The 25,642-nt window shown below is 47.3% G+C and overlaps 6 protein-coding genes across 6 annotated transcripts; 4 read left to right on the top strand and 2 right to left on the bottom strand.

Annotated features, from left to right (window-relative positions):
- Positions 1-625: 625 nt before the first annotated feature.
- HOO65_020690 (ATP synthase subunit gamma, mitochondrial) lies at positions 626-2,108 on the bottom strand (the record flags this gene model as incomplete). The annotated part of the gene is made up of 4 exons (XM_071006741.1): positions 626-754; positions 882-1,015; positions 1,178-1,773; positions 2,062-2,108. The coding sequence occupies 4 exons, from the start codon at positions 2,106-2,108 to the stop codon at positions 626-628; spliced, it is 906 nt and encodes a 301-aa protein (XP_070861328.1).
- A 3,549-nt stretch (positions 2,109-5,657) lies between these two features.
- On the top strand, positions 5,658-7,559 carry HOO65_020689 (1-phosphatidylinositol phosphodiesterase; the record flags this gene model as incomplete). Its single annotated transcript, XM_071000132.1, has 1 exon — positions 5,658-7,559. One exon carries the CDS (start codon positions 5,658-5,660, stop codon positions 7,557-7,559), a length of 1,902 nt encoding a protein of 633 aa, XP_070861327.1.
- Positions 7,560-8,053: 494 nt separating this feature from the next.
- On the top strand, positions 8,054-12,187 carry HOO65_020688 (DNA topoisomerase 1; the record flags this gene model as incomplete). The annotated part of the gene is made up of 6 exons (XM_071006297.1): positions 8,054-8,545; positions 8,843-9,219; positions 9,265-9,329; positions 9,529-9,644; positions 9,780-11,978; positions 12,050-12,187. The coding sequence occupies 6 exons, from the start codon at positions 8,054-8,056 to the stop codon at positions 12,185-12,187; spliced, it is 3,387 nt and encodes a 1,128-aa protein (XP_070861326.1).
- A 939-nt stretch (positions 12,188-13,126) lies between these two features.
- Positions 13,127-14,289, bottom strand: HOO65_020687 (putative glycosidase crf1; the record flags this gene model as incomplete). The annotated part of the gene is made up of 2 exons (XM_071006864.1): positions 13,127-14,142; positions 14,199-14,289. The coding sequence occupies 2 exons, from the start codon at positions 14,287-14,289 to the stop codon at positions 13,127-13,129; spliced, it is 1,107 nt and encodes a 368-aa protein (XP_070861325.1).
- Positions 14,290-16,358: 2,069 nt separating this feature from the next.
- On the top strand, positions 16,359-17,279 carry HOO65_020686 (putative double-stranded RNA/RNA-DNA hybrid binding protein; the record flags this gene model as incomplete). Its single annotated transcript, XM_071000131.1, has 1 exon — positions 16,359-17,279. One exon carries the CDS (start codon positions 16,359-16,361, stop codon positions 17,277-17,279), a length of 921 nt encoding a protein of 306 aa, XP_070861324.1.
- Positions 17,280-23,516: 6,237 nt separating this feature from the next.
- Positions 23,517-24,752, top strand: HOO65_020685 (Aquaporin-3; the record flags this gene model as incomplete). The annotated part of the gene is made up of 3 exons (XM_071006839.1): positions 23,517-23,731; positions 23,824-24,367; positions 24,552-24,752. The coding sequence occupies 3 exons, from the start codon at positions 23,517-23,519 to the stop codon at positions 24,750-24,752; spliced, it is 960 nt and encodes a 319-aa protein (XP_070861323.1).
- Positions 24,753-25,642: the final 890 nt, after the last annotated feature.

Raw genomic sequence — 25,642 nt, 5'->3', positions numbered from 1 at the left:
TTAGGTGGTAAATGAGGCGGACTGATATTAATATCCTGTCTGAGTTTGAGTCTGGGTCAACGATATCACAATATTTCGAGTCGAAGGATTCCGAGAATTGAAGTATTCAATCTTTAAAACTTGTACACAAGGTGGTGACACCCATATGAATCTCGGTAACAAGAGCTAATGAGTTATACAGTGGGGGAAGTGGTGGGGGTTGGAGATGGGGGAGGTGCTGGTGATTTGAAGCCTAGCCAAGTCTTTGGTGTTGGTTGTACATCCAATTCCCCTTTTCTCCAAACCGCTCTTTGATCACCCACTTGGTTCTTTCCTATGATCTCAATCGTTCGAAACGATGCCACTTCGCGGGCATAGGCATTGATTGGCAAGAAACCTCCAGGAATGAACAAGCCGATATATTGGCTCCATCAAATACCAGGGGGTAACAGTTCGTTCAAGTGATAATTGTCGAGAACAATGTGAGTAGCAAGAAAGAGCGGCCAAAACAATAGCCCTAAGGGTGTCAAAGAAGCAAAAAAGAGAGGAGGGAAAGTCGTGTATGCATTTTTTTTTACAAGAGATTATACATTCAGACCATAAGGTTCAAGAGAAAAGAGAAAAGGAAAACAGTGGTAGACTGAATTTACATGTCCTCAGAAGCGGTGGCACCAGTGATAATCTCAACCAGCTCGCCAGTAATGACGGCCTGGCGGGTACGGTTGTACAGAATCTGGTTCTTGCTGATCATCTCGCCGGCGTTCTTGGTGGCGTTCTATTACGGGGAAGGAGGGGAGAAGAGTTGGGTCAGCATAAAAGCGAAGCAAGAATATTTAAAACAGTGGGTGACAGGCAAAAAGCAATAACATGCGCGAGTAAGGGTAGGTGGAGAAGCAACTTACGTCCATGGCATTGCGGCGGGCAGAGATCTCGCAGGCGTGACCTTCAGCCAGGGCCCAGAACAGGCCGTTGGCCAGACCGTATTCACGCAGGTTGGCAATAGCCTCTTCCTCAACCTCGTAAGCCGAAAGCTTGGCTGCATAGGAAGAAGAAAAAAGGGTTAGCAAATCAAGAAGTAAAGATTTTGACAGTCATGAGATGGTGTGACAGATCATATTTGGAGTTGGATGAATGAGAAATTGGAGATAACGGGGGCACTGGTTCGGGAGTGGATTCGGGGATGGCAGGCAGAGCATACGGGAAGCGAGGATGGCGTCCTCAGAGAAGGCGTCGATGATGGTAGGCTCGTAGCTGGTGGCGTTGATGAATTTGTTGTACAGAATCTTGATTTCCGAGTACTGGTTAGGCAGCTTGACGATCTGGTCGGCGATAGCCTGGGCGTCGGAGAAGGTGGGGACGCCCTTGCCGATACCAGCAACGCTGAGAACGAGGTCCTTGGGGTTGGAACGGCTCAGCTGGGCCTTGGCCTTTTCGCCGACAACGACAAACTCGTATGTATCGGGCTTCTCAAGGGCCATACGGCGGACGGTACGAGACAGACCGGAGTGAACACCACCACAGAGACCCTTGTCGGAGCTGCAAATGATGAGCAGAGTCTTCTTGGTCTCGCCCTCAGCCTTGATGGCGGCAGTCTCGGCATGCTTGTAAACCTCGTTAGAGGTCTCGCCGTAGCTGCGAGAGCTGTTCATGGCACGCTGGGCCTGGTTGAGCTTGGTGGAGGCGACGACCTTCATGGTGTTGGTGATCTTGGCAATGTTGCGAATCGACTTGAGGCGACCCTCAATCTCACGCAGGGTGGCGTATCCGGCAGCATTAGGCGCGCTGGCAACGGCCCTGGAAGACAAAAGAGAAATTCAATTAGCATTAGCAGCGGGATAGGATCGAACAATGGGCAATTGGGACAAACAATAAAGCTTAAGGTCGGTAATTGCATCGGTACAAGCGCATGATGGGGTGGGTTCGGAGGGGAGAGAAGAGTAGGGGAGATGTCTATCCTTTGACCCGAGTCTTATTTTCCCGTATTAAGTGGACGAGAGAGAAGGGAAAATAGAAAGGTTCGCCATCACAGCATAAGGGTATGGGAGCAATGGAAATAAAAATTCAATTGGCATGCAAACTTACTTGGGCGCAACAGCGCGCACAGCTGGTCTGGCTGCTCTAGAGAACATTTTTTGTAGATGGGTGAGAGGGGAGAAGGGGACAAGGTTGAGAAGACAACAAAGAAGGGTCCAGCGGGGAGGGTAAAAAAGAAGGAAAACTCGGCCTCTACAAGGAACAGAGGGGCCAATTGATCGCAGTTGGACGATATCAATTGACAGCGCTTTCGAGCCAGAAGCACTTTTAATAGGAGGATCAGCTTGTGGTTGGCAACGAGGGTATTTTCAGCAAAGCTCTCTTCTGTTCTCGCCAAGTTTCGGACTGGAGAGGGTCACGTGCAATCGGTCTTTTACGGAGCAAAGAAAGGGAGCAAAAAAGCAGCAGAAGAAGGACAAAAGAGAAGCCCTGTTTTGGCTACAACAGCAGCACTTAAGCGGACCATGCGCAGCAGCCAATCATGCAGACGGAACAGAGTCAAAGTGGGCCGGAATGCTATTGGATCTGAATGCCAGCTGTCGGTGAGCCGTAGCAGCTGACGGACAGCTGATACAAGCCATGGATGGTTTTTTGCCCTTTTTAGTCGCGTTGGCGAGTCAGTTTTTTTTTTCCCTTTCGCAGGGAGTCAAGGCTCAAGCCCCAGAAAAAACACCCAAGGGGTTGTGGATATGCAGCGCCTTGATTTTTCAAAGCAGCGCCCAAGTAGTCTGCAAGTAGACACAAGAAGGAGAATGCTATTGGCCCGGCTAAACATCCTTGCATGCCCCGGTAAGTGAATAAAATGATGGAATAGAGCTGCGAGATGCTGTCTTGTTCGACCTGCTTAAACTACTACCATTTCTACCCTATAGAGCTTACATCCGTGCAAAGCACAATATCTATCTTATATTGTGCCTAATATTTCAACCCCTATTCCATTCATGCCACCAGAGCCTCTACCAAGTCAAAGGAAAGTAAAAAAATGAAAATAAAGACGCTTATTTCCTGCCTAGTGCCTGGTGTTGGTAGCCACGAATTCAAGCTCACATGGACGGCGCAAGAAGCGGCTGGCTTCGATGGAGCACTAGACGGTAGTCTTGCGGAGAACAGTAACTAAGAAAACTGGGCAGAATAAGAGAGTCATTAGAGAGCTTTTTCTCTTGGCATATGGGAAGCCAAGGAGTGTATAAAAAGTGCCAATAGAAGGCAGCCCACATGGAATTACCTTGGGACTCTCCTGCCAACAATCAAAGCCGGTCCAGAATGACTTCTCATAGGTGCCAAGGCCAGTAATGTCGAATAGCGGAATACTGCACTTGTTTGTCCTGTAAGTACAGTCCAGGATTAAGGCCTGAGGCTGAGGATAAGATGATGCAAGAGGTAGCGACTGGGGATGTGTGAAGAACATGGCACAAGTTAATCCTAGCAGACCCAGCTGTCAAGGCATAGTTCGGAAAGATGACTGGCTCAGATTCTGTAATGAAGGCCTAGGTTGGGTTGTTGCTATTTCACTGTTGCCGCTGAATCTTTTGCATCTTGTTGTAGATGTTGTGTTATGTGAAGGCACTGCTACCGCGCTGCTACCGCACTTCTACGGTAGAGCGATAGTATAGAGCGTTTCAGTTCCGAAGCCAGCAAAGCCTTCCAAAGAGGCCTTGGCCATCATGTGCGAAGCGGTGATATTGTGGATGGCATATCTGCAGTGTTGGAAGTGGCCATGTGCAAGAAATTGCAGCATGCATTTTATTTTAGATAAACCCATTCTTGTGTGTCACGTGACTCTACGTACGGCATTGAGTTAAACACACCTCAACCCTTCTAGCAGTGTTCTACTGGTTATTCTAGACTACTTCTAGTGTCTAGGGTGCAGGATCAAATATAGAAAGTGCTAAATAAAAGTAGGGGTGGACGTCAGAGCTATATGTGATTACATAAGCTCGCACTTAAGCGCATGACACACTCTCTATTCTTTATCCGTTAGTTTTACTCTACTTCTTCCTTTCTTTTTAGAAAGTCTGGCATATGGCTCTATATCGGAAATCATCTATTCTGTGCTTGGCTACTTTTGTCTGTAGTTGTAGTACAAACTTGTAGTAATAGGCTGGGCTGCTATCGCTTCTTCAGGGAAAGGAAGGGCGCTTCTAGAATGGGGGGGTGCTGTATTAACAGGGCCTATAGCGCAGCAGCTATGCGTTTACTAAGAATCGTTCGTTTGCTTGTCAGATACCGTCATGTTGCGACCAGCTTACTACCCACCATATTTTAGCTTTATCGAACTAGCTCAAGTGTCAGCAGCTCGGGTTTTACGTCTCGAATAAACCCGGTGCATAGAGTCAGTTTAATTTTAGTCTCATGCCCATGAAACGTATGAAGCTTTGTCACTCGCCTTGAAAAGCAACTAAACGATAGAGAAAAGACAAGACGAAAATAAAGAACAAGAATGAAAAAAACTCCGTTTCTTGATTGACATAATGGCCTGTTTCAGCCAGAGAAAACTGGCGGGCTTTTGAGATCATGCCAATCATTTACAGCATAACTCAACTTGGGAGAAGAGACTACTAACAAAAGGTAACAATACCTGACAGACAGTGGTGGTCTAACTGCCTTGGGGTTGGTTGTTCAGCCCATGGGCAGACAAGGATCAAAGAGAACGAAGGAGGCGAAGAAGGCAGGGGGCAGGGGGCAGAAGAGACGACTGTGCATGGAGATTCTGGTCATATCTCAGCAAGCACCGAGCCGACGCTTTAGAATCAAGTTTGTCGCCACAGGCTGACACGCAGAGCTAGTTTGTGCCAGAGCTTGATGGCTGCCAGGGCTGGCTTGAAGTACAAACGCTCATAGCTATACAACATACATATACGTACTGTCGAAAAGCCTGCACACACCAACTGCATAGTAACATAGGTGCTCTGTCAACTTACCACTCAGGATCCAATAGTGTCCACTGTGTAACTGGGCTGTTTGAGCTTCCAAGACCAGTATCTATTATTTGTATGCTCGACTCATAAGCAGCTTATATGTAGAACATGTACTGGCCATGTTTTGTCTTTTATTTAGGGCTCCCCTGTCTGCTTTGACCAGAGCCTGGCTCTTCGCGTCGTCCATGAAAAGATACTTATGCAGACCCCCTGTCCGTTCGCTTCTTTTTCTTATGTCATGTAGAGCATGAAGAGATGGGCTCCCATTTGATGTAGCGTTCTGGTGATAATGTAAAATTTCTCCATCTAGCCTAGGCTTGGCCGAAAGTTGCATCCTTGCTCCAGACTTCGCCTCATGAGTGCCTAGGAGGAGAGTTCGGTTCTCCCCAATGTCAACAGCTATAGCTAGCATTAATGTTTTTGGTGTGTTCTGTTCTCGGGAAATTATGCTACCTGCTGTCTGGTTGTTTTAGTCCACAAAGCCTTTCCAATCAGGCCGGCTGCTGGCCATAGCAAGTTGTCCGACGTAGCCTGGATGGAGAGCCCACATAGCTGAGCGATGGTCTAGGTATTAATACAGCCAGACTTCTCTCTCCTTGGAGATTTTAGTCTTCCCTCCTGGCTCATCGATTCACTTTCATTGATCATCCCTCTCCCTCTCTGTCTCCTCTCTTCTAAGCTTTGAGCCTTCCTGATATCGATATATTGCTCATCATCGCTGATAACATGCACTTTTCCACCTTGGCGACTCTGGCCTTTCTGGCCATGAGCCGTGCTGCCAAATATGAAAATTCCATTGACTACTGGTCTTTTGATTTGGCTGGTGCTCATAATCCTGAATGGATGAGCAGTCTGGCAGACAGCACCCCTCTGTCGATGATGTCCATTCCTGGAACCCACAACTCCATGACGTATAAAATGACTGATGAAAAGCTGCAGAGTCAAAACGTCCCTCTAACTAGCCAGCTTACTGCTGGCATCAGATACTTCGATATCAGTGGCCGCCTCTTCGGTAACCGCATCTCAGTTTACCATGGAAACACTAACACTGGGTACACCTTCGAGGATGTCTTTACCGAGTTGTTCAATTTCCTTGATCTCCACCCCCGTGAGACCATTCTTCTACGCATCCAGAAGGATGCCTTTTTTGAAAGTTCCAAAGATTTCTACCGGATTCTCGACGGATACTTGACCCCTCGTTCTCCTGTCGATGACCCTCGTGTTCATTTTTTCTCTCAGGGTAGTAATGGCATAACTGGAGTTCCCACCCTCGGCGCGGTTCGCGGCAAGGTGTTTGTTCTGCAGGACTTCAAGGCTGAATCTAATAACCAGTATGGTCTCTCCTGGGGATCGTCTGATATGTCTGTTTGCGATATCAAACTCACCCCTGGCAATCATTTTCTACGTTTAAGATGGGCTGCTACTAAAGAATTTATGACGCGCCTCACTAAGAAAAATTCTAAAAAGCTGCGCGTCACACACACTTCTGTCAGCGCTGGTGCTCGGCCTATTGAAATTGCCGCTGGTGTAAATGACCCTGGCATGAACATGTATCTCGGTACATATCTTAGGGACAAGCATAAGGGCAGTCGTGTTGGCGTCATTGCTATGGACTTTCCCGGCAAGTCTCTTATTGAGGAAATTCTGAAGCTCAACAATGTCTATCAAGATTCTTCTCGCGCTTCTGGATCTTACCTCCCCGGAGAATTGGATCCCCCCGTTGGAGATTTCCGTATGCCCTTCTTATCCGATTACTCAGACACGCCTGGCCTCGCCCCTGCCAACCCCGAGGCCGTGGTCGTGTTTGCCAGACCGACAGCCAACATTCTAACACTCTCTGTGCCCTTCTTGCGCTATGGCCGCTTTCCTATTGGCGGTCGTGCCACTGTTGCACGCCTGGGCGACGGGTCGCTTGCAGTCTTCTCGCCTATTGCCCTGACTCCTTCTGTGCGCTCCGCCGTCCGCGAGTTTGGTGGTGATGTGCGCTACATTATTGCTCCCGACATTGAGCACCACATGTTCCTCTCGGCCTGGAAGTCGGCCTTCCCCCAGGCCCAGCTGATTGGCGTCGAAGGACTACCTGAGAAGCGCGCCGCCGCTGCCGCCGCTGCTGCCGCCGCACGTGGCAACGGGCTGCCGCAGGCCGATAGTTACAGTGACCCGCAAATCACAGATATCCCGTTCACGACTGTATTCCAAGCTACTAACAAGGCGACACTGTCCATCGGCCCGGCCTTCGACGAGTCGTTCAGCTACGAATATGTCGATGGCCACAAAAACAAGGAACTCGTCTTCCTGCACAAGGCCGACCGCGTCCTCATCCAGGCCGACCTGATCTTCAACCTGCCCGCCACTGAGCAGTACTCTAAAGCGCGCCAGGAGTTCGATGAAAGGACGTCATCCTTGAGATACAAGATCTTCCGCAGCTTCCTGCACACTGATGTCGCCCATATGACGCGGCCGCGTATCTGGCAGCATTACATGGCCGAGAACAAGGAGTCCTACAAGGAAAGCATGCGCCGCATTGCTGACTGGAACTTTGATACCATTATTCCGTGTCATGGCGACGTCATGAAGGGAGATGGCAAGCAGCGCTTCATGACTCTCATGAAGCCGTTTTTGACCTAAGAAAGCAACGTGTGTATTATGATGAATGAAGAAAAAAATAAAATAAAACGCAGCACCTAAGCCCACGCGGGCTGTTATATGCAGCGCCTGAGTGGGTCTGCAGGTGAGTCTGTGAGTGGGCTCAAATGCTATTAGCCTGCTTAAGCGTCTTTGTTTACTCAGATAAACGAATAAAGATAAATAATAAAACAATGGATAATGAACAATGAACAATGAGCAAAGTGACATGACATACCGCTATGAGATGTTGGCCGCTCCAAGCCTAGCCTTGGACTCTTGATGTAGGTGTGACGCTAGAATGCTACAGCTTGTTACTCCCAAGTAAGACCGGATTTCTTAGAAAGGCGTAGGCCATGTATTCCGAATGGATTCGATCTCGGCTGCTTACCTGCTTGGAAGCTTCGAATAGAAAGAACGCTGCTGATACCTCATACTTTGTGGGATGTTGGCTCACAAAGACTCAATGGTTGCAGTCTATGGCGAGTAAAACGCACATGGCACCTTCACACTCGGAAAAGGCACCTGCGCTTGTCCCACTGGCTTCAGTCCATGTACCCATTGCTCAGAGACTGAGGATGCACAAGGACATTACTGACATTCGACGAGACTCCCTAGCCAAGACATGGTCCGGAAACCTGCCTTGTTGGGATCCTTCAGCAAGTGCCTGGGTCAGACTACTATCGCGATACCGTGACGACAGCAAATACACCCGTTCTCGTTATAGACATGCCATTGCACAAAGACAGACGACGCTTCGCTCTCCATCACGTTTTTGGGGTGCAGCAACCATGGCTATTCAGTTCAGCATCAGCATCAGCTCAGCCAGCAGCAATAAGAGTTGTATTCACTTATCGGATCAGCAGGGATGTTTAGCCGAGCCAATGGAATCGCTCTTTCTGGACCCGCTATGGGATCCACAACAGACCCACTCAGGCGCTGCCTATCACAAAACCAAAACAGACAGAAAAGGAAAGCACGGGTCCGCTGTAAGATAGGCTTTTGTTCCCGGTTTTTTTTTTTCGCTCTTTTTTTTTGGCCAAGTCCAATTTAGTCCTTACTGTTTCTGGCCTTGTCAAGAAGCAAAAGAGGCTCTAGCTTGGCCGATTTCCTGTTTCCCCAAGCAGCACGCACGAAGAAGGACGAAGAAATTGTGCCTTGTGTTATTTTTCTGCTTGCTTCTTCTGTCCCTTTGCCACTTATAACTTGCCTGTTTCTCTTCCTCTTCCTCTTTCCTTTCTTCCTTTCTTCCTCTTTTCTTCATCTTTCCATCACGCATTCATCAGCGAGTTTTGGCCTTTTTCATTGCCTTCTTTTCCGTCTTCTCCTTCGCCTCATCTCCGTACTCCTCTTGGCTTCGCTTTGCTGGCTGCCTTTTCCCCAGGCGCAGAAAGCTCGTTTTTATCGTCACGATTACGCTTCTCGCACTGCCCAGGCAGTTGTTTATCTGCGGCTTGCACAGTCCCTCTACCATTGCTGCTATCATCACAGGACGCCTTCATTACAAGCGATATACGCGTCCAGCGCTCGTCTCGTCAAGTCTCTGGCCAGTTGTCCATCTCTACAGCACTACAACAAGCAAAGCCAAGGCTGAAGCCAACGTTCGTCGTACTTTTACTAGTATCGCTACTAAAACCACGACCAAGGCGAACACCAAGACCAGGTTCGTCACTGCCACAAAGTGCAAAAACACTAGCTTTCCGCCCAGGCGCCTTGGAAAAATGAGCTCGGATCTTTCAGACGACGATATGCCTCTGGCCCGGGCCCCTAGAAGTGAGTTTCACGCTGATCGCGACTTGCCTTTTTCCTCTTCTCCACCGACTCGATTGGGTCTCACCTAGATGCTCCTGCTACCTCGGAGGCCTTGTCTCAGCAGAATGCGCACATTCTTACTACCTACCCCAATCATCCCAAAATCACGAGTCTTGCTTTGTCCCCCGCCACCTGCTAACGTATCTGCCTTCTCGCACAGCCGTCCCGACCAAGATGGACATCGACTCGAACGGCATCGGCAAACGAAAGTCTCGTTCCTCTCTCAACCAAGTCCAGTACAAGGACGAATCCGATACCGACGATGCAGTTCCTCTCGTACGCAACCCCGTCTCCCTGTTTTGTTTTGTTTTTTTTATTTTTTTTTTTCGCAAAGGATCAACTTCCTGTCCTGCACATCACTACATCCTCAGTGCACCACACCCAATTATAAACATCTAACTAATGCTCCAGCTGCAGGCCAAACGCCAAAGAAAATCAGCCGTCGTCGACTCTGATTCCGACGACACGCCTCTTGCTAAGAAGAAGTCTTCGTCCAAGGCTGTTTCCAAGGCCAACGGGAAGGCCAACGGCAAACCCAACACTAAAGCGATCAAAAAGGAAGAATCCGATGACGATGTCCCTCTCTCTAAATCGAAGCCCAGAAAGCCTGCTGCTAAAAAGACTAAATCTGAATCCGATGATGATGAGCCTATCAAGGGTAGACGGCAATCTTCGGGCGCATCCAAGAAGTCCGCCGCGACTAGTGCCGCCAAAAAGTCTGCTCCTGCCAAAGACAAAGCTAACGGGAAGCCTAAGAAAGAGGAAGATGTCGAGGACGAAGAAGAAGAGGAAGAAGAGTACGCCTGGTGGGATGCTACTGACAAGGCTGACGACAGCATAAAGTGGACCACCTTGGAACATAACGGCGTGCTTTTCCCCCCCGAGTACACTCCGTTACCGAAGAACGTCAAGCTCCTTTACGACGGCAAGCCTGTCGATCTAGCTGTGGAGGCCGAAGAAGTCGCCTTTTTCTTTGGCTCCATGCTCAACTCTACCCAAAATGTCGAAAACCCCGTCTTCCAAAAGAATTTCTTCGGCGATTTCACTGCCATTCTTGAAAAGACTGGCGGAGCCAAGGATAAGACTGGCAAGCAGGTTGCTATCAAGGAATTTGAAAAGCTCGACTTTCGCAAAATCTACGAGTATAGCCAGGCCCAGAACCAACTGAGGAAGGCCCGCAGCAGCGAACAAAAGAAGGCCGAGAAGGCTGAGAAGGACAAAATGGAGGCCCCTTTCATGTACTGCAAATGGGATGGCCGCAAGGAAAAGGTTGGAAACTTCCGCGTTGAACCTCCATCGCTGTTCCGTGGTCGCGGCGAGCACCCCAAGACTGGCAAGGTCAAGCTGCGCGTGATGCCTGAGCAGGTCACGATAAACATTGGCAAGGACGCCAAGGTCCCCGAGCCGCCCGCCGGCCACAAGTGGAAGGCAGTGCAGCACGATAACAAGGCTACCTGGATTGCTATGTGGCAAGAAAACATCAATGGTGCTTACAAGTACGTCATGCTTGATGCTAACAGTGCCATCAAGGGCCAGAGCGATTTCAAAAAGTTTGAAAAGGCTCGTGAGCTCAAGAAGCACATTGACCGTATTCGCCGCGATTATACTAAGGATCTCTCGGCCAAGGTCATGGCTGACCGTCAGCGTGCCACTGCTATGTACCTAATTGACAAGCTCGCTCTCAGAGCTGGAAACGAAAAGGATACGGAGAACGAGGCCGAGACGGTTGGTTGCTGCTCGCTCAAGTTTGAACACATTACCCTCAAGGAGCCAAGTACAGTTGTGTTTGACTTTTTGGGTAAGGATAGCATTCGCTACTACGATGAGGTGCCTGTTGATCGCCAAGTCTTCAAGAACATGAAACTGTTCAAGAAACCGCCTAAAACAACTGGAGATGACATCTTTGATCGTCTCAACACGACTCAGCTCAACAAGCACCTCTCTAGCTACATGCCTGGTCTTACGGCCAAGGTGTTCCGTACCTACAATGCTTCGTTCACCATGGCCAAACTCCTCCGCGAACTCAAGGTGGATAACAGACCTGTTCAAGAGAAGGTGAAGCTGTACAACGATTGCAACCGTCAGGTTGCCATTCTGTGTAATCACAAGCGCACTGTGGGTGCGGGTCACGAAGCACAGATGGAGAAGCTAAGCGACAAGATTAAGGCTGTGGTGTACAAGCGCTGGCGCATGAAGATGATGCTACTGGATATTGATACGACGCAAAAGAAGAAGAAGGGCGCTGCGTACTTCAAGCGTGACGAGGATCTTTCAGATGAGTGGGTAGCCGAACACCAGGTGCAGCTGGTGCAGAAGATGCGTGATGACATCACCAAGAAGTTTGCCAAGGATAATGAGAAGCGTGCGGCCGAGAAGGAATCGCTCCTGCCACAGTCAGAGCTTAAGACGCGTCTGCAGGCGGCTGATGAGCTGGCAGCCAAGTTCAAGAAGGAGAAGCAGACCAAGAAGATTGAAGCTGAAGGGAAATCGCCTACGGTTGAGAAGATCGTGGCGAACATTGAGAAGCTGGACACGCAGATTGCTAATCTGCAGCTGCAGGCAGAGGATCGTGAGGGCAACAAGGAGGTTGCCTTGAGCACATCCAAGATTGTAAGTCGAAGAAGCTGCTTGATGATTTTTTTTGTTTTCGTTATTTTGACTAACCTCACTATTACTACTAGAACTACATTGACCCTCGTTTAACGGTTGTCTTCTCGAAGAAGTTTGGTGTGCCTATCGAGAAGTTCTTTTCCAAGAGACTGCGCGAGAAGTTCAACTGGGCCATCAAGTCGGTTGGTGACGAGGACTGGGAATTTTAGAGCAAGAATCAAGGGAGCTTGTTGGCCGCCTGCCTGTGCCCGGCCCATCTTTGTCTAAGAGAAGGAAGCAGAAGAATAAGAAGAAGAAAAAAAAAAGACTAAAACATACAAAAAAAAAGCTTGAAACTGCATCTTTTTGCTTATCTCGAAGACACAACAACAACAACAACAACAACAACAACGATCCATCCCCCTCCCCCCTCCTGGTCCATCTAGGCTTTCTGTTTCGGATTCTCGCATTTTGTCATTCTTTTCTGTGTTTCTTTCTTCCTTTTTTTTTCATTTCCTTGTTACTACTACCTATGTCCTAAATTTCTTTCTCTTCTCACGAATCTCCTTGCTGTTTATCTGCCCGCCTGTCTGTCTGTCATGTTCTTATCCTCTTGCAATGTTGTTTTTTTTTTTTGATTATCTGGCTCTGTGTTGGCCCTAAGCGTGCCTTTTTTTTTATTTTTTTTTTGCTTGCTGGAAATTTATATTGTATTATGCTGTCTTCAACTGCTCCGCACATGGGCGATCGTGATGATATATATGTATAGCACATGCCCAATTCGTTTACCAGATCATATTTTACACTCAATGCATCTAGCAATCTGGGTGGTATACTACAAATGTCATTGAAAACAGCTATGCGTATAGGTAAGTATAAGTACAGCCTTCCGGCATGAAGAATATCTAAGTCAGTATAACATGTAAGAATCCAAAAACGCCAAGGGGAGGAGAAAGAAAAAGACAAAGGACAGGCACAAGCCAGACAACGCGTAAGGCTTGTTGTCGTTGCGGCATTAGCTCCGTTCATAATCGTAAAATGGTCATGAGGCTCATCTGCATAATAGATGCAGGACCAAAAAAAAAAAAAAAAAAGGACAAAAAGACAAAAAGAAATGAAAGCTCATAGAAAGTGCAAGCTACAAGCTAAACAGGGCAAATGTAGGCCCCTCAAAGAAAGCCGCCAGCTACAGCCACGGCTCCGAAGCCAACGCCTAGTACAGTCATAAGAGCTGGTGCCCGCAAAAGGGCTGCCGCGGATGCTCGCATAATCTTGCCCTCGGGTGTCATATACCAGCCAGCAGGAATCGATCCACGTGTAGGACTAGCACCAGCAACCCACGGCCAACCGGTCTGGGTGTAGGTCGGGGTGTTGCTATCAGTGGCGATTCCAATGGGAATAGTGGCAGTGACTGCCTCGTCAGAGCTAGCAGTGGAAGTTATCGTAATCTTGTCGGCATCATTGAGGCGGCCATTAACCTTACCACCAATGGCTTGGATACTCTGCCAAGAGCCCGAGTTGTCCGTGTAGTTGTATGCAGTGCCAGTGCTGTAGTCAGCAACAAGAATGGACTTGACCATCATTGTGTATGGGCCCTTTGAGTAGTCTGTGTTGCCGCCAGCCCAGGCAATGGTGCCAGCTGCATTTCCAGGGTCGCCACCCGACCAAGATCCAAACTTGACCTGCATAGGCGTCTGGGGGTACTGATTTGTTTCAGCATCCTCGTATTTCAAAGACCGCAGCTGGGTTCCGTCTACTGCCCAAATGATGCGCTCTGAAGTCCAATCAATAGTGTACGTATGCCAGGAATTCTGCGTGTCCCGGACGGAGCTAACGGTACCTCGGTTATAGCTACTGACTATTCCCTTGCCAAAGTAGTTCAGTTGGACTTCGTCTGGGCGGCCGCCTAGCCACTCGAAGTCGATCTCGTCAAGATCGTCACTCTGCAATACCACACTGCTGACGATACCAGTGCCAGGAGCTGCCTTCATGGTCACTTCCACGCGACCAAACATGATATAAAAGGCCGAATTAAGTTGTGGTGCATCTCCAGACTTGGTAACAGAAAATTCTACACCATCTTTAACATAGGAAGGCGTGCCGCCAGCGTAGAAAGAGTTGACAGCTCCTTTGGTGAAGTCGACATCAATGGACATCGCCAACGCCGGGTCAGTGGGACAGTTTGCTACAAGCATATGGTCAGTCGGTCAGGCCCTCTCTAGTTCTCATGAGACAACTTACTTTTCAGAGGGTTGCAGGTGGTCCAGGTCTGGGCTGCTGCCAGCGAAAAGCTAGTGGCCAAGACCGCTATTCCTGTCATAAGCGACGGCATTTTGTGCATGTTGTGTGGATGTTTGTTGTGTCTTTTTTTTCCCTGAGATTCCAGTTGTTCTCTGGTGGTTTCGCTCGCTTGTTGTTTCGGGGTGTATGAGGTGAAGTAGAACGGTAAAAGATGCAAAGAGCGATCAATATGTGGGATAAAAGAAGAAAAACTAATGATAATTACAATGATATAAAAGAAGCCAGTAGGTCTGAAGGAGAAAAGAACAAGGCGTTCGAGAGAGAAGTAACAATATGAAGGCGCGATAATACTTGTTATGAAGAGGTGTAAATAAGAGAATAAAAGGGAGAAAATCGAACGGGGAAAATCTCAGCTTTTGAAGTCTTGTCCCCCTTCCTTTTTTTTCTTCTATTGTTGTACTGGCTCTGGATATTTATGGCTAAACCAACAAAATGAAGCAATAACCGAAAGTAAGGCGAGTGAGTGGTGAAGATTTCGCTTGAGAAAAAGCTAGCCTCTACAGGCAACTACTCTTTGCTCTTTTCAATTTGATTTGCGGGGAGTGAAAATGTGGAAGCAAGAGCTCCAAAGCGGTGAGAAATTCTTTATAAAGCGTCAATCGAAGATGAACAAAAAATAAAAAGTTGAGAGTTGTGGATGGAGTAGGCAGAGATATTTGGTTGGGCTCCCGTGGTTTATTAGTAGTCAGCTTCGCAAAGAAACCCCCATTCCCTCCCAACCTCCAGATATCCCTGCCACGGTAATTGTAGCCTCAAGGCAAGAAAGACACCCTCATCCTGCAAGACCTCTTCCACTTGACACATCGCGATGGCCCCTGTGGCCTGGTCAACTAGTGCAAGGCTAGTCAAGCTGTGATGCCCCCAACATATCTATTTTTCAGGGCTGTCCGCAGTGACATGCAGGGCTTGCATGAGGTGTACTGTACTGCCATCCGTAATGGTGCTCAGAGTCCTAGCGCTCCAACGACACCAAAAGCAAGGCGGCCCTGATCTTCCCCAATGGCTTATCCGCAGCAACTGCCACAACCAAAAGTGTGCAATATTCAACATCCTCTCTCTATTTGTCTTGAAAGCCTAGCAAGATGAACTTGGACAATCCCTGATCCAGATGGCTGGGCTAGGGCATAAGAGCTTTTTTACAGGGCCTTGCTCTTTGTCATTGGACACACGGTCATTTAAGCACTTATTCCCTTGTTTCGGCTGTGAAAAATCAGTGTGGTTGGCGTTCAAAATCGTGGTTTATAAGTCTGGTGGCTGGCTCGAAGAAGCCATCATTAATGCACGTAAGTCCTTATTGCTACGTCATTAAGGAGTTTAAAGAGCAATATCCGAAATCATGTGGTTTTGTATTAACCAAACACGCGGAATACCATGCAGGACAACTCACAATGCAGCTTAGACTTGAATTTATTTTACGTCTATAGGAATCTCTAGAATCAAACGACGCAGAACGCGAGACGCGTGTACAATAGAGCGAAGTTAATGGGGCAAATACGAGGCACGGTCTTAAGGATCATGTACAGGCAGAACAACCTTATTTCCACGCCGGCCAATTCTCCCTACAGAGTTTCCTCCGACCTGAAGTCTACCGTTATCCGCGACAATACGTGTGCGCCCTTAAGCCTAAGGACCTCGAGATAGAGCTTGAATTTGGAGTTATTTAACATCGACCGGCTTTGAGATGGAGGAAATGAGGACGAAAAAAAGGAACGAAAAAAATCCCGGCCCCAAACACACACAGTACTACATAAGTTAGTTATCTGGCCGGCTTCAATGTGGTCCAATGGCAAGATGGCCGAGTTGGTTATGGCGTCAGGTTAAGGTCGTTCCTTAACGCAAGTTTCCTGATGGAGAAATCCGCCTGGGTTCGAGTCCCAGTCTTGTCAACATCCGAGATCCGGTCCTCACGGGCCAACATTTTTTTAATGTCCCCTCCATCTTTCGACATCTTTTTTTGGTCGAGTTATATATATAACCTATTGCAACGACTGCGTTTTCTGCAGTAGTGCCGATATCAGCCCAAAGTGTAATGGTATCTTTTATTTGACTAAATATCCCCATACTTCGTTGAGAATAAAGAACTATATTAATCATCTCCCCATGCCCCCTCGACAGTGGCTCAGCAAAGAAAAAGAAGCAGAGAAGCACAGAGAGGAGGTAGACATGGCACCTGTGGGGACGCTTATAGCCTACTCGGATGGCTCGAAAGACACAAAGGGGAACACAGGCGCAGGATGGGTCACCACCACAAACGGAGCTACCCTGGAAACAGGACACATAGCTCTGGGCAAATGGATGGAGGTGGCGGACGCAGAAGCGTACGGAGCCTGCGAGGCAGCGTGGCGGGCTGTGGCACACACGGACGCCGAGGAAATCTGGATTTGTCTGGACAACCAAGGAATAGTCGACCGCCTACGCAACCCACAATCGCGAAATAGTACCTCCCAGGACATCATTGACGAAACCAAACGGACCCTGAACATGTGGAAGAGCAAGGATGACAGGAGACGCGTCCAAGTGCTCTGGGTCCCAGGACATGTAGGCCTGGAGGGAAACGAACAAGCCGACGCACAAGCCAAACTTGGATGCCTCGGATCCAACCTTGAGCCCCGCGCCAGTCTGGCAGGGGCACAAAGATGGAGGAGAAACCAACTGCGTGAGGAGTATGAGAAATGGTGGAAGGAGCAGGAAGGATATCGCCCACTTGACGGTATCCCATGCAACCCCCCGTTCCGCGTGCCGGGCTATAAAGGCCTGGACAGAACAGAACTGGGGCACATCCTGGCTGCCAGGACGGGACATGGAGACTTTGACCAGTACCACGACCGTTTCAACCACAAGTGCCCACGCAAGTGCACACACTGCAACCAGCCCAAAGAACGAGGGCACATGTGGACGTGCAGGACTTTGCCAAGGCCTTGGAGCCAAAGGTTTACGGACAAGCTACTGAAAAACACAAAAGCAACAAAGTACATTGCTAGCGTGCTACATCGGAACCTGAAGCACCTACAGCGGAGGTGAACAAAGCAACCCGCACACACATACAGCACAGCTACACGCAGTGAGGACGAGAGGAGGAGAAGGAGGAGACAGGGGATCGAAAGGGGCGGCGAAGCAAGGAAGAGAGGGAGGAAAGCGAGAGAAGGGGTCAAAAAAGGAAAAAAAAAAAAAAAATGAAAAAGAAGACAAGAGCAGAAGGAGATGTCGAAAGGACCCCGAAGAGATTCGGAAGGACCCTTTCTCCAGAGGCCCATGGTCTATTGTTGAAAATGCGACAACCACTTCGCCAAACAGAGGACAAAACCGACGTACCCTGCCAGGGCATACACCCGAAGCAGATAGCCGTTGGCCTTTTAGACTAGACTATTATATAGGTAGGGCGCCGCAAGCCAAAACACCAGGTAACCAACCCTGGAAACACAACCACCCAACCAGCAGGGAAGCCCTTGGGCAACGTCTAAACTGAGAAGACTCCTGGCCGCATGGCCGGACCCTAAAAAGTCATAGGATTATTCCAATGAAGACGAGTACCTGCAACTGCTGACTGCCCGGAAGAGGGGTCGGAAGACGACATCTTCTAACTCCCCTTCCGTCCAGAACATGCCGTCGTATTTCTGCGAAATAACAGTAAGGTAGACGTTAAATAGAACAAACAAACAAACAAACAATTAATCATCTCAACTTATATATAAATGGGTAGTGACTAAACATTAGCTTCAATAGTCCATCATTTAAAATAAAGCCATTGTTTTAGCTGGTTTGTGCAGGCAATATAAAGCCAGCATACTGTTTAGTCTCTCAGAAGAGAACAGTGTTTTCTCTCGATCACATCATCCATACTACCAGCTTCACTGTAAAGCACGTATACTTTCTCAGATCCCCATATCCATGGAGTCCTGCTCTAAAATCCGAAAGTTTCTCTACATGCTACTATGGAACACGCCTATATCAGGCGGTTTCTCTTCGCAAGTCAATTCTCTTCCTAAACAGCGCTTTTCCTCGTAGATGTTTCTGCGCATTTTTTGGCACTAGAAATCGAGGCTCGATACTGTCGACAGCACCAGCTATGAGACTAACATCCGGACATGACTTGTCAAAACAGCCCTTAACAAAACCCATGAAACGCTTTGTGGGCATTACCGGGACCAATAGTGGTGATGTGACTCAAGATGCACAGTGCCATGTGTACGGTTGTCGAAAGGGCCACTTTGGCTCCGATCCGCTGGCCCCCTACGGAGCAGAAGCAGTTGGTTATATATAAGCTCTCTCAAAAGACGAGCCACTCAGCTCCATTTCCATGCCCTTTGCCAATGGTTGATTCTCGGGGCGTTAATAAGGTTGGCAAGTTCTCGCAGATAATCATTCACAAAATCATTCCATGGCAGTAGCCTAATATGGGGGTTCCAGTCACGGGCAGCTGTCATGTACTTTGCTGCCGCTAGTCCAACACTAGATAGAAGTGTGCGGACTGCGTGTATATCGTGTCTACATATTCGACACTGCATACTTGTGCCATCGAGGTCCCTCTTCCATGTTAAAAGAACTTTGATTGACTGAAATACTAGCTACTAACTTTGGATGGATCAACAACACTTATTGAACAGATGATATGAACACAAAGAAAACTAGAAACTATATAAAAAATGTACGTGCAAGAGAGGAATTTAACACTGTTTCCACTGGCCCGTTCCGCTGTCTGAATGGACATAATCTAGCTAGCAAAGCTAGTGGAACAAAGCCTTTTGCATAACAAAACTAACTTCAATAGAGTCCGTCAAATCTGTAGCTGATATCTCAGTAAAGCATCGATTCTCTAAACTGCGCGTGTAGAACAGATTTGATACTACCAGAAAATGGGAGTACGAAGAAAAAGGCCGCTTGGCTCTCCCCCAAAAATACAGACCCTATATATTTTATACTTTGCTGTTCAACTTAGGCTGTCGTACTTTCTGAACTTTTGAGTCCCAGAATAGTTGATGCTGAAACTACTCCTCTTCAACCCTAATGTCCACGGTAGCAGCAAGTATCTAGTTTAAGGACTAGGCAATGTTAAAAGCCAACACCAGCCACTCTGCAGAATACCGCGTTATTTCTGGCCAACTTTCCAAGAAGAATGCAGCAGTATCAATCGTAGCTTGTGTCAATTGACCAATAAAGTATCGCCTCCACTGCCCTGTTGTAGCGTTCCTTAGGGGCATAAGGAGTCTTCTAGACAAGCCAAGATCGATGGAGTTAAAAGCCAAGGATTAAAGCAAATTAAAACTCCTTTCTACAGGCCCTCAAAGTTGGTTATGATTAAGCCACGTGAGTTGTGTTGCCAAAGATATACGGCGGCTAGAATTGGGCTCTCATGGCAAGGCATCCGAGATATGAGATGACCTTCAGTGTCTTAAGCTCATTCCAGATTCTACCATTACTCCATTAACATTTATGCTGTGTGTTTATGTGTGTTATTAATCGTAGAAACAGCGTGACTTTGCTGCTACCAGGCCGTCACCCTATAGAGTCGACAGTATCAGGCTGAGAATTTGAGTTGGGCTGTCGGGTCATGGGATTTATGTTCACTCAACAATCTAGCTTTCAAGCGAAGCGTTTCTTTTGATTTGATTATATCTAGCGTCTACTGGAATCACTAAGATCAACCGATGCCGGATTGGTTACCGGATAGAATTGGCACTCTGCAAGCTTGACCACGGATCTTGGGCGAGAGAAGCACGTATGCTCCCAAGCAAGCTTGTTACTCTCCTTCCTCCTGCAGTCGTCATTTGAATTTGAATTTATTTAACGTCTACTGGAATCACTAAGATCAAACGACGCCGGATTGATTACCGGACAGAATTAACCCTCTGCAGGGCTGACCACAGGTTTTGGGCGAGAGAAGCTCGTATGCTCCCAAGCAAGCTTGTTACTCGTCTTCCACCTGTAGTCGTCAGAAACAAAAGAAAAAAAAAATCAGGTCGCAATTTTAGTGTAACAAATCCTAATAAGGCGCTGTCTAAACGTAACAAATTATCACGGCTTAATAGTCTAGTTGGTTAGGACGTCGGATTCTGATTCCGTAAGCCCAGGTTCGAATCCTGGTTAGGCCTGATGCTTTCAACTCTCATTTGCTCGCTACAGTACGAATAGATGGGTGTTCCCTTTTTTTTTGGTCTTCAATTCCTGCCCGCTCTTCTAGGTACTCAGACAACAGTCATTTCATACATGAAAGTCGGGTCTACGCTTATGTCCCCTTTCAAGTCCCTAAAAATTCGTAGGAGTAGTTCGAAGAAGACGCACACCTGCAACTGCTGACTGCCCGGAGGAGGTGTCGGAGGACGACATCTTCTTACCCCTTTTCCGTCCAGAACATGCCGTTGTATTGCTGTGGAAAACCAGTAGACGTTAAATACTACAAACAAACAACCAAAAATATTTTCAAGCCGTCGTTACACCTAACCTACAGCATTATGGCTTCATGCCACATTTTTCTTCTCTTTAATCCACAAGGCTTTTACTATCAACATAAATTCGACTCGTCTTAACATAGCTATATTAGTTTGAAGCATGTAATGGAAACTGGGTTGTTTCTTTCTCTAATGGTAAATTCTTCCTCTGACATGAGATATTCCTAGTATCAAAGAGGAGTAATCTTTCGTCTGATATTCTTTCTAGGCTCCTTTAGGCTAGCTCGAGGAATCGCATAAGCCTCGCATTCCCTCTCTTCTCTCTCCTCTTCCATTCTCTCCCTTTTCCTTTTCCTGTTTCCCTCGTTCCGGAGATTTACTTACTATTCTCCTTGGCTCTTCATTGGTTATGGCATCAACTCTTTGATCCTTCTTTGTCTAGACCTTACTAGTCTTGTTGCTTCGTTCTAGATCTTCCTACTTTTAGCCTGTTTTGTTTTCTTAGTTTAGTTGTCGTCGGTTTGATTAATAAAACTTCAAGAACGAAAGCTTGCTTCACAATGCATAATGAGTGTCATTTTATTGACATTTTAGCGATGGCTTGCCCTGCTATATAACCCTTGCTCGCTGATGTGGTACAGATGCTTTTAGCAATGGCCAAAGAAAAAAAGCTTGAACTTACGCTAGGGTTGCTATTGTTAATTTAATTTTTAACTAAGCAGACATATAGTATGGAGGGGATTGTATGCATTATCCCGACACAGTTGTATCCGTTCTGACACAAAGAAAAACAACTCATAGAAGCACCAAGGACTCTTCTACAAGCCAAATACATAATTATACCAACAAACCTCTCTAATGTTGAAAGACCAGCCTTGGAGAGTGAGGTGAGGTTGAAGCTTCCATTAGGGTTTCAGAAGCCTAATTCCAATAAGGATGATTGTGGCTATTCTCATGGCCTGTTCTAGCCTGAACTAATCCCAAAAGACGCTATAATCCTGAAGGCGCTTTCTGATATAAAATTGACGTGAAATTTTTTCATGGTCGGCTGACCTGCTTGGGCCTGGCTTTGCCCCCGCTCATTACTATCGTGAAGAACGTGTTTGTCTAACCCTGACAAAGGCGTTGGGGCATGAGAAGCTGGGACGCTAGCTCATAAGAGCCTAGCGGCCAACATGCACTAGGAAATACTACATAAATAATGAGTTGCAGGTCTAAGCGAAACCACACAGAAGAACCTACAACAGGGCAATATGCTATTTGTTTTGAGAATTTTGAGGCCACTTAGGGAGTCTAGGGTTTGATCGACACATCAGCAGCAAGTGAGGCTCTGCTTAGCCCTGGGGGCTAGACAAAAGAGCTTAAACGTGTTTAATATTACCAAAAAGCCTACGTCGAAAATTGAGATTGTATGAGCATATTTACATGACATTAAGTTTTTTAGTCCCTTAATAGAAACACGAAGAGATACTACAACCAGCTTGTCGTATGGGTCTCTTGAGACTTCATAGTTCGTTCTATATTGTAGAGGCTAACTAGCGCTAGAAGATGAGTTGGCGAGAAAAGTAGAGAAGAAGCAAAGTCAAGCAGAAAAAGAATGGAATGTGATAAGAGAAAACACATGGGGAGAAAAGAGAAAAGGGATAAGCGAGAAAACAAGGACTAGAAAAGGGCACTCAGAGACAGCAGCCCGATTGAGAAAACAGCAGAGGGGAATCTCAAGAGATCGGCTTGGCTCTGTAACAGAGCGGGCTTTGACTCTTTTATTGTTTGGTTCCGAGTGGCATTTTTCTTTGGACATCTCCCTAACCTAGTGGTGCTATCAATGGACTCGCTGCTGGCCTAGAATTGGTCCATGCTGGCTGCGACATTCTGGGAGATACCCTGCTGGGAGGCTGTCGTGGCCTGGCCTAGACTTCAATCTCAATCTTTTATTAGCGCGGACTCTCCCTCTTCACTACATGTATGTGTATGTGTGTGCCTGTTCACGATGGATAACATAATGACTGGGTTGGCTGGCCTCATATACTCTATGCCCAGAAGGGGTAAAAAGGGCAGTAAAGGAAGCAGGGAAGTGGAAGGATGTAAACAAGGAAGGAGGCCTGGCGGGAAGATGGGAAGATGGGAAGGAGGGAACGATAGAAAGACAGAAAGATAAAAGATAAAAGAAACATGGTCAAGGCTGGGAAAGGGCAAACGGCCGTTGTTGCCCTCTTGGCTGCTCACAGCAACTTCCCGGAATTTCCTTTTCTTTGTCTCTGGCCTCCTCCTATTTTTGCCTTTCCATCTCTACTTCTACTCTTCTTCTCCCCTTATTTTCCTAGCAAATTTTTCTCGTCTCTTCCACCACCGCCTCTCAACCCTCCTTCCCAACACTTCAATCTCGCCCTTTGTGGTGGGTTTTGTGGCTCGGCTTGAGACAAGCGAGTGATTGTTGTCAAGGCTGGCTCATCTTTATTCTTCTATCGGCACAAATTCCCGTCCTCCTTGACCTCTGTTACTCAGCATATCTTCGCGTCTCCCCCTTCGTTTGACTATCCGGCCTTCGGTCTCACTTCAGTTTCTTCTGGATGCCCAGGGCCCAGAACTCCCAACTCCCTTGTTTCGCTTCCTAGAGCTTGGCTTTACTTGTTTGTTTGGCTCTTGGTCTGCACAATCTGCAGCTGCGGATACACGCATTTGTTTCCTTGTTTTACTGGTCCGCCTTTTATTTCTTATTGCGTTGCCACTTCTGAGCTTGATTTAATATCTCCTCTCGCCCTGGTCTGCTCGTGTTAACTTTGTTTGTCCCAACACATATCCGGCCACATCATAATTCTTGACTTTTACTGCAAATATAACTATCGCACATCTACTCAGAAGCTTAGCTACGATGGGAATTTACTCAGACGATCTAGAGACAGGCTTCCAAAACCCATATTACACCCCCGAACCCAAATCAACGGCAATGCTCGAATATTTCCAGGACTTCATCTCTGAAATGGCCGGGACCTTTACAATGCTGTGGTTTGGGCTCGGCGTCAACGCACAAGTTTTCCTTAGCAAGAACAGTGCCGGCGACTTCCTAAGCATTAATATTGCTTGGGGGTAAGTTTTTTCCTTTCTTTTTTTTTTTTTACCCAAACATTCGTGTATAGTTCAGAATTGCTAACATTGCCTTCCCCCTCCTCCCTTTATAGTTGTGGCGTCTTCTTCGGTTACTTGGTTGGTTGTCGCTCCGGAGGTCATCTCAACCCTGCGGTTACCATAACCAATGCAGTTCTACGTGGATTCCCAGTTAAAAAGCTGCCCTTTTATATATTAGGTCAGCTACTTGGAGCCATGGTAGCCAGCTTGGTTGTTTACGCAAACTACTTGGTGCCTATTACCACCTATGATAGTAGCACAGGGGATCATGCCGCGAGCCTAGGTAACTCATCAACGGGGATTTTCACCACTTACCCACAGAGTTTCATGTCTCTTGAAGGCCGCTTTTTCTCCGAGTTCGTCACTAGTGCCATGCTTATGTTAGGGATATATGCCCTTGATTACACATGTAAGAAGGGCATCTCTAAAGTGCCTATGCCTATTGGTCTAGCTATGTTAGTCATGGTCTTGGGCATGTCGTCGGGCTGGGAAACGTCGTATGCTCTGAACCCCGCCCGCGACTTTGGCCCTCGGCTTGTTTCCTACTTGCTTGGTTATGGAACTGAAGTGTTTTCAGCTTCACAGTGGTATTTCTGGGTGAGTTTCTCCTGTTTTCTCATTTCTCCTGGCCTTTTTTTGTTTTCTCCTTTGCTTTGGCAGCCCCCTGTCAAAGCTTGACGCAACTCGACAAAATGTGGTGTGGTGCCTCGCTTCTCGCTTAAATTATGGGCCCTGGCGTCTATTTAGACACGCTTAAAACGCGCTTACTAACATGCCTCAGGTTCCTCTTGTGGCGCCTTGCTGTGGCTGTCTAGTGGGTGGAGCTGTTCACGATCTGGTCTCTGGCAATGACGAGTCACCCCTCCGCCAACTGCTTGACTGGATTTCCGGCGATAGCATTATAAAACGGAAGCGGCGAGAACTGATTCTGCTCCACAGCGCAGCTAGCTCTACAAAATCCGTTGATACACTTGTGGCTTGAGCTCCTCTCCTATATTGTTACTATATCATTGAGTCACTTTTAGGTTACAAGTTTTTATTTGCTACACACCAACACACCGCACCATTTTGCCTTCCATTCATCCTTCTTCTTTCCCATTACACGTCAAAGGAAGATTGGGACATAGTCCTTTAGATCAAGGTCATTTTTCCGTCTGTTCGGTCTATGGACCCATAACAACATGACAGACAATGCCTTGTCTACTCCCCCACCATTAATGTCGTCCAAGTTATTCACTGACGAGCTTCTGGTCTATTCGTTGTTCTACCTCTTTCATTTTTTCATTTCTTCATTCTACTTTCGTTTTCTTTTCCTCTTTTTTTTTTAATTCCTTACCGCCCGTCTTTGTCTTCATCTACCCTCTTTTCTTTTTCCCTTCCTTTTGTCTTGTTTTCAGCGAGGAGTTTTAGGCACATCTTATTTCTTTCATGCTTTCTATCTGTCTTTCCCTCATCGTGTCTCCATGAAGATCTTTCTAACTCTGGCGTTTTATGTTTCCTCTCTCACTAGCCCTTTTTTTTTTCTCCCGGTTTACGCGGAATCTATTGGTATATATTCGGAAGGCCTTCCGTCGCTTTTGCTGCTTCTCTCTCAAGCCACTTTTCCAACCCTACTGCTCTTTAGACTATAAGATAGACACCAATATCGCAAGAATAATTTCGCATGTACACACGCAGGGCTCAGCACTGAGCACTTCTCGGCCGGTTCATGAGCTTTGAATAAAAGGTCTTAATGAGATGTAACGATAAGCCCTCAAGCTTGCACCAAAAAAAAAACAAAAGGATTAACAAGAAAAAAAAGCAGGGGCTCAGGGTAAGGGCGTGGGTCGACGATTGATACCAGGTTGAAAGGCGTGTGCCGTGTTACTCACA

Source organism: Ceratocystis lukuohia, assembly GCF_044167205.1.
Source record: "Ceratocystis lukuohia strain C4212 chromosome Unknown Supercontig2_pilon, whole genome shotgun sequence".
NCBI lineage: Eukaryota > Fungi > Ascomycota > Sordariomycetes > Microascales > Ceratocystidaceae > Ceratocystis > Ceratocystis lukuohia.
Note: the sequence above shows the minus strand (reverse complement) of the source record. Positions and strands in the feature narration are given on the sequence as shown.